An 8557-nucleotide genomic window follows, 5' to 3' on the forward strand; every position below is an offset into this window, starting at 1 on the left:
CCCAAATAAATAATTATCAGTGGTGAGTTTCCCCCGGCCGGCCAATTGCTTTTTCTAGGCGAAATCCACGTTATGTACTATATAATATTTGCTCATTACTCACGATCGAATACATTATTATATATTGCGAACGATTCAAGATTACTAATTCATGGGACTAATTCCAATCTTGGAATGGCAATCGATCGAGTATGCTTTTCATATGCATCATTTTTCACACCCATCATTTTTTCAACGCATAAATTAGCTTTGTGATGACCAAAAATAAAAGAATTAGAAGGAAAAAAGCTAATCGAATTGGTGAAAAGACTAACAGACCATCACTACTTCGATAGTATATTATACATTTTGCAGGAAAAATTAACTAACTAAATACTCATTAGATTTAAAAAAAAAAAACAAACATAAATACTTTAATTATTACTAAAAGATTAATCTTACGAATTGACATGATTTTATATAATTTATTAAATTATAAAATTATTTTTATTATATAATAAATCTAATAAATCACAACAAATTATATAAATTTATAATATTATTTTATAAAATTTATTTGTGCCTCTAAAAAAAAATATCTCGTAATTTGGGTGTTTGGAGAATTTAAACGTAGAACAGGGTGTATTTGACATTTACGTCGACGATGAAATAGAGTCGGTCAAAGACATACAGGCTTTAAACACGAAAAAATCCTCTGACTCGAGCCAGTTCTTACCCCAACCACTCTTCCAGCAATCCTAATAACCTGAGGACCCTACTGTAATTTCAACAAAAAGCATTCGACATGAGAAGCATCTGAGCTGTCACATATACAGTGACAATACCGAAGTCATTTCACAAAATTTGGCTCGATGTCTCCGTCTTGTCCTTTTCTTTCATTTTCATTTTGCCTTTTTTGCTTTTCGTTTACCCTTTTTGTTTTATAATCTAAGCAATATTAATTAATTTAAAATAAATTCAAATAATAATAATAATAATAATAATGTAATAACATCTAAATTTGAAGTTAAGTCGATTACACGATTTATCTCGTCTCTTTAGGACAAATCATATCAGCATTAACAAATGACTAGGACTCTCTAAATATATTTGACCAACATTAAATGTCTAGATTTTTATAAAAGACAGACCCAATTTAATTTTAAAGAATAATATTAAATACAATTTTAACGTGTACAAATATATCACTCTATTTTAAAAAAAAAAAAAGAGTTAAATATAAGACTAATGAAAAAATAAGTTTTTAATGTACCTTACTCTTTTTTAAAAAAAATACGTGTGATATTTATAACTTTCTTTTACAATTATTTTACAACTTATTTTATAATAAACTAATTAATAATTGTTCAACTTCATTTAAAATATTTTATATAACTATTGTACATTTAAAATATAGTTATAGAATCGCAAGTGCAATTCAAATTCAAATTCCCCATTTATAATAAAGTCAATAAGGAAAAGAGAAATAAAGTTCTATATATGTGCTGGGTTTTAATTTGCTGCCAACAAAACCAGAATTTGAGCAATCAGGAATAAGGCTAACCATCTTAAGTCAAGAGTACTTTGAAAACTTTTCAATGCCCATGAGGCATGGGATACAAGGCAGACAGAATGAAGTTCCAAGACCAGAGAAAAATCTCTAAAACAGGAAAATAAACGGCTTGATAATACAGATCAGATGGCATAAAAGTTAAAACTTGAATATAATTTTTATTTTAAAATTTTAAAAAATTAAATTATTTATTATATTTTGTGTGATAATTTAAAAAAATTATAAGAATTATATAAGATGATACGAGATAATTCTGAATGTTAGATACAAACTTACTGTGTATAAATATCGCACATTTTATTTAAAAAAAAATTAGTAAATATAAGATTTATATAAAAAAATAATTTATGTTAAAACTCACTATTTTCTAAAAAAAAGTGCCGAGAGATTTACATATATTAAAACTATATATAATATTATTTAACGCGAGACTCATTATACAATGTTACGGAGACACTCAAATAATAAATGTTATAAAACTGGCCTCCACGCACGCTATCTTTCACTGAGATTTTGAATCTAGATCAACAAAAATTGTTTCTTCAAATAGCTAGTCCGAAATAGTTGCCATGATTGCTGTTATACGTAATATACCAACCATTTTATAAGCAATTCTGTTTGTAAGTGTTTATATTAATGACTATGCTATAAACGTGTCTATTTTAGTGATATCAACGACCGTTGCTTCCAAGTCATTTATAGATACATTTCCCCACAATCATTGCTCAATATTTTAAGTTATGGTCATTTAGATATTAGTCTATATGGTAACGATTTTTCCCCAGTCCTACACTCAAATTTTAATCCCGACCACCATGGGTAGTGTTCGTGAAATAAACATTATCATAGACATGCAATCTGTAGTGGTCGTGACTCATGAAACATCATTACTATAGACCAATTTATATATTAATATAGCGTCGTAACAAAAATTGATGTAATTTACGAAAGACTTTTTTTTTTCCAACCGTGATCAAAAGCCTGGAGCATAAAATATAAGTAGCAATATGTATTTTAATACTCCTAGGAAATTAACAAAAAAAGGTTAATCGTCGGTTTCCCCCAATAAAAAGAAAAGAAGTCAGGCCCCACATGGCCGGGAAAATATGACCGGGATGGTGGACGTCGCCGGCGGTTGATTATTTTGGACTCGTTAGTTGTTGATAGTTTTATATAAGCCGCACACTAGTGGTTGGAACAGTTGAGGTCCTCAAGAAGAGCTAAAGCATTTAGTAATTTACTATAAAAGAAGAGGAAATATGACAAACCACAGAGGTACATTGTTATAAAACTCTCTCTGCTCTCTTTGCTACCACATTTGAAGTCGGTGGTTCTGCTTCTGTATCATTTGTTTACGGAAGCAGAAACAGGGTTTCATTTTTCGGAATTTCTTTTCTCTATTTGTCTTTTTTGCGAGAGAGAGTCAACATTTGCCTAACGGCCTTTAGATTCTGGAGTTTGTTTCTGTAATATGTGTACGAGCTTGGTAGAATGAGATCTAAACTGGGTCTGTTCTAGGTTTTTTCTTTGTTGTGTTCACAGTCACTGACATTGCAGCTCTGTCTCCATTCTTTTGCTTGACTAAGAAGCAAAATCGCAGATACAAAAAGCAAATATTCGTGCTCTTTTCGCAAAGGGGCTTCTTTAAATCCATGCAGATCTAGCAGGCTGCTTCCTTCCCAAACTCTATACCACATTCCGATACTATTATTTCTTAGCTTCTCACTACCTTCTCCCCTGCCTTTGCTCCGTTGTTATTGACACGAAATAACAAAGGAAAGGGCTTAAATGGAACGGCTTTCGGCGACAACACTTCTTCCCGATGCTTTTCAAGGAGCTAGAGATGACATTTCCATGCAATTGGGAATTATCTGGGCTCAGATCAAAGCGCCATTAATTGTCCCTCTGTTAAGAGTTGCAGTCTTTCTGTGCTTGATCATGTCCTTGATGCTGTTCATTGAAAGGGTCTATATGGGCATTGTCATTGTTCTGCTCAAGCTGTTAGGCCGAAAGCCCGAGAAGCGATATAAATGGGAGCCAATGAAAGACGACGTTGAGCTGGGAAACTCGGCTTATCCCATGGTTCTGGTGCAAATCCCAATGTACAACGAAAGAGAGGTCCTTTTCTTTCTCGTTATGAAGCCAAACGCTGTATTAGGACATACTAATCTGTTCTTTTCAATATTTACATGACATCTTAGCTATATGTTTTGCTTTAAAAGCTTTTGCTCTTTGTTTTCTTGGTACGTTTCAATGCAGGTATACCAGCTATCAATTGGAGCTGCATGTGGGCTTTCCTGGCCTTCTGATCGTATCATCATTCAAGTCCTCGATGATTCCACAGACCCAACAATCAAGGTGTTTAATTTTCCATGAGAATTATCAAACTTTTCCGATCAAAGAAACAAACCCAGTTTGCCAAACTCGTCAATTATATAGTTACTGATCCGGGTCCTTCAAAATTTGCATGAAAAAAAAAATTGTAGGACTTGGTGGAGCTAGAATGCCAGAGATGGGCAAGCAAAGGCATAAACATAAAGTACGAGATAAGAGACAACCGAAATGGATACAAAGCAGGGGCTCTGAAAGAGGGCATGAAACGCAGCTACGTGAAACATTGCGATTACGTAGCCATCTTTGACGCTGATTTCCAGCCTGAGTCGGACTTTCTTTGGCGCACCATACCTTTACTCGTCCACAACCCTGAACTTGCTCTCGTTCAGACGCGATGGAAATTCGGTAATTCCGCTTAATCGCCCGAAACTTGTATTTTCCTTAATTTTGTTTACATAATCTGTGATTCCTGATTTATGTATTTTTTTGAAAATTTTGTTAGAACTTTAGTTAAATTCTAAAAGTTAGGCTGTCGGTGGGTCTATTTTCTGTGGGAATTGGGAGATTGGTAGGAAAGTAGGTGGGTCCCAACTCGTGGTTCAGAATCTCATCCTCAGAGGGATGCCTTGGACCTTGGTTGAGAATTGAGATACGTGTTTTTTTTTTTTTTTAATAATATTATATACAGTTTTTTTTATATATTTTATTAATATAATTAAGTAAATTAATTTTTTAATACATAATCAATCACATCAATAATATATAAAAAATATAATTATGTATAAAATTTTTATTTTTTGTTTTGTTCTAAAATATCGTCCTTCTAGGTAGACAAATAAGTTTGTGAAATGATTATTAAATAATTTTTTTTTAAGTAAGTTAGTGAATGATATATATATGTATGATTTAATTTATAAAATTTATAATATGATATGTTAATGATGTAGAAGCTATCATAGTAAAAGCAGGCTTAAATGCGTTTTGTAGTTTATTTTAGGCCTATTCTCCTACTTCGGAGGCCACGATTATTAGAGAGTACTATAGTATATGTCATCGATGCTCAGAAAAGCAGGCAGAGAGACACAGGTAAGAGAGTAGCCTGTACTCTCCCATAGCAATGAACAAGTTTCAATGAACACTTTTTTTATTTTTTATTTTTTTTGGTGGCCCAAAGAAATTGGGTTAAACATCAGTTCTGGCCGAAAAAGAAAACCAATTAGTGAGTTCTTGTTAAAATCAAATCATGTTTAAAAACATGTCACGTGATTTAGGAAGCTTTATATTATGCTCTTGAGACCTAGATGTACCAAATAATTATTTAGGCGGATTTACCCAAATCTTCTCCATTAATGTTTGATTGTTTTCGAATCGCACGAGGGTATGTTTGAACCCGCAGAACATGCTTAGAAAGGTCAAAAAAAAAAAAAAAATCTCACCGAATATGTTAAGGGTCAGATCTGTCTTATTGCTTTAATTCTTCATCTCCTACCGCGGCAGATGCATGTGCAGTCTTAAATGGTGGACCTCATCCCCTAGTCACTTTCTATCCAAGCTCTACTCACCGACAGTTTGAATTTATGTTATCTGATTTATCATTATTGTTACTGTACAGCCTATGCCAACTAAGTTAGTGATGTGGCAGTGCTTTTTCCGGGCTGTTTTGCAGTGAACTCCGATGAGTGCTTGATGACAAGAATGCAAGAGATGTCGTTGGATTACCATTTCACTGTAGAACAAGAAGTGGGCTCCTCCACTTATGCTTTTTTCGGATTCAATGGTACGAAATTAATGTATAGTTGGAGTACGTACATCCTGTGACACGGATTAAATTTTGTGCAAAATAACAACCACAAGAACCTGTCATTAATATAATATTGTTAGTTCTATTCGTTGGGTTTGAAACTTTTTAAAAGTAAAAGGGTGTTCGATTATATCTTAGGTGGATCGAGGAATATTACTTTATTATATGGGTGTTTTTTAGCTGTATGGAATTAAGTTACTTAAGATATTGGGAATGAAATGATTCAGGTACGGCTGGTGTGTGGAGAATAGCCGCACTGAATGAGGCTGGAGGATGGAAGGACCGGACCACGGTGGAAGATATGGATCTGGCAGTGAGAGCTAGTCTCAAAGGGTGGAAATTTGTATACCTTGGAAGTGTCAAGGTACTTAAAAATACATTAATCCATTAATACACGTGCTTGTATTTGAATTACCTATGTCTTTCTGTGTGTGATTGTAATTATAAACTATTCCAATCTCTCATTGTCTCTGATTAGCAATAGAGCCATGCATGCAAGTAGGATTCAGGAAAGCCTATTTAAATTAGTTTTTGTAATTCAAGGAATCTGTAGGCTGTAAGTAACTTTATATAAATATATATACACATACATATCAAATGAAGTAGGCATTTACTAGCTAGCCAAAAAGAAAGAAAGAACCATGGGAGGGTAATTGGTAAACCAGGCATGCTCGATCCTGTTTATTCATGTTTGTGTTTACCCCCTGTTTTATACATGTTCTTATCCGCTTCATCCTACCATACATAGGTGAAAAATGAATTACCTAGCACTTTCAAAGCCTATCGTTTCCAACAGCATCGGTGGTCTTGTGGTCCAGCTAATCTTTTCCGGAAAATGGTAATGGAGATCCTAAGGAACAAGGTCAGCCCGCTTCTATTATCGATTAAAAGATCAGTTTGAGAAGGAAAAAGAAAAATAATTTTGTGGCTTACTTCTTTATTTTCACACGTCTAAATGCAGAAAGTATCTTTATGGAAGAAGGTCCATGTGATTTACAGCTTCTTTTTCGTTCGGAAGATCATAGCCCACATAAACACATTTGTATTTTACTGCATTATACTACCTGCAACTGTCGTGGTGCCTGAAGTTGTGGTTCCGAAGTGGGGAGCAGTTTATATTCCTTCCATCATCACCCTTCTCAATGCTGTCGGAACTCCAAGGTCTGGTGGTTTTTGAAGTTATATAATCTTGTCTTTTAAACATCTGCTGATGGGCTCAAATACATTTCTGGCGTGAGGTTTTTGCAATTTTGAAGAACCAATTCCAATTGAATTGTTTTCAACATACGAATTTCTTTAATTTATTTTTGGGTGACAACTTCATCCAATTTTGTTAAGCAAAAGATCTCTAAGAAAGCAAGTTCCCCTGCTCCTGGACACTGAAATTTCTTACAAACACGCCCACTCACATGCACTCTAGGCGAATATAATCTACTTCTCGCCTTGTTTTTTCTGGGGCACTTGTTCATGTTCTATAATGTTCTTGCAGGTCACTCCACTTGTTAGTTTTCTGGATCCTTTTTGAGAATGTCATGTCCCTACACCGAACAAAGGCTACCATCATAGGTTTACTAGAGGCCGGTCGAGTAAATGAATGGATTGTGACGGAGAAACTAGGAGATGCTCTCAAGGGAAAAGCAAGCGGGAAAGCACCAAGAAAACCTAGGTTCAGGATTGGAGAAAGGTATACATTCTTGATTCTACCATTGACATGCTATGAAATTTGGTCGTCCCTTCATTTTAAATTGACATTACTATCTATAAAAGATGATATCTGAGCCACATTTCTCATTTCTGTGCTTAACTTTGACAGACTCCATTTGTTAGAGCTTGGAGTTGGAGCTTACCTATTCTTTTGTGGCTGCTACGATGTTTTCTTCGGGAAAAACCACTTCTTCATATTCCTTTACATCCAAGCAATCGCCTTTTTCATCATGGGGTTTGGGTACGTTGGCATCTTTGTCCCCAACTCTTGAGGAACTCCAGTCTCCAGAAATGATAGTGAAGTTCTTTCTGCTATTTTGTTCCCGTGATTTCTGCTTCAGCAACATATCATGTCCCATCACAGTGACAAGTATCGTGCAATGAAGGCTTGTGAAAAGAACAAAGATGCATGGTCATTTTTTTTAGGATGAGCATTATATTTTCAGTCACAGAGTGGGAAGAGTTAGTTTTCTTGTGTATATTAAAAGCAAGTTAAGGTAACTATAAAACAAATTGTTGTTATGCCGATGTATACAGATAAAGGAGCTTGTGTAATTCTGAGCTTTTGTAACTTTCTTCCCCTTTTATTTTTGTTGGATTTCTCTGAAGAGGGAATAAACAGTTGAAACAGGATTTACTTCACTGTTCACACTTCTTTACTCTCTCTCTCTCTCTCTCTCTCTCTCTCTCTCTCTCTCTCTCTCTCTGTGTACTACAAGCTTTAGTTATGCAGAGGTAGCTCATAGCTGACCATTTGGCAGCGCAATGCAGGAGAGTGAATAATTGAATTGTATGGAGAAAAGATCAAAAACAAAGGAAGAAAGAAAGAAAGGCTACGCAGGCATGAATGATCGTACCCAATGATAGTTTTCCAGAAAGCACCATAGCTAATTCATTTTTCAGACCCAACAGAGATTCAATGAGAAAAAGTACAAAGGAAGTGCCAAGTTATGATAGATTCACACAATCTATACCATGGGAGATCATCATTAACCATTCAATTTTATGTTTTGGAATCAATCAGATTTATCACTAAAAAACTCATACTTAAGATAAACAGTAAACTGCGGTGGCTCTTAACAATTCTCAATTCATTAGTTCAACCACATCGCAGCAGCCCCATCTTACCGGGCATTGCGGCCCTTAGAATATAATTTAAATGGTAC

General features: G+C 34.6%; 1 protein-coding gene across 1 annotated transcript; it reads left to right on the forward strand.

The window, feature by feature from the left end:
- Window positions 1-2774: 2774 nt before the first annotated feature.
- Window positions 2775-8033, forward strand: LOC122277421 (glucomannan 4-beta-mannosyltransferase 9). Its single transcript, XM_043087390.1, has 9 exons — window positions 2775-3670; window positions 3812-3910; window positions 4039-4291; window positions 5553-5663; window positions 5915-6051; window positions 6436-6549; window positions 6649-6848; window positions 7177-7371; window positions 7501-8033. Exons 1-9 carry the CDS (start codon window positions 3341-3343, stop codon window positions 7661-7663), a joined length of 1602 nt encoding a protein of 533 aa, XP_042943324.1. The 5' UTR covers window positions 2775-3340; the 3' UTR covers window positions 7664-8033.
- The last annotated feature ends 524 nt before the right edge of the window (window positions 8034-8557 follow it).

Source organism: Carya illinoinensis, chromosome 9 (genome assembly GCF_018687715.1).
Source record: "Carya illinoinensis cultivar Pawnee chromosome 9, C.illinoinensisPawnee_v1, whole genome shotgun sequence".
Classification (NCBI taxonomy): domain Eukaryota; kingdom Viridiplantae; phylum Streptophyta; class Magnoliopsida; order Fagales; family Juglandaceae; genus Carya; species Carya illinoinensis.

Coding starts and splice junctions, on each gene's coding strand:
- LOC122277421 (XM_043087390.1), top strand. CDS start 3,341: ATGGAACGGCTTTCGGCGACAACACTTCTTCCCGATGCTTTTCAAGGA. Junction 6,052..6,435: donor TATACCTTGGAAGTGTCAAG/GTACTTAAAAAT, acceptor TACCATACATAG/GTGAAAAATGAATTACCTAG. Junction 7,372..7,500: donor AGGTTCAGGATTGGAGAAAG/GTATACATTCTT, acceptor TAACTTTGACAG/ACTCCATTTGTTAGAGCTTG.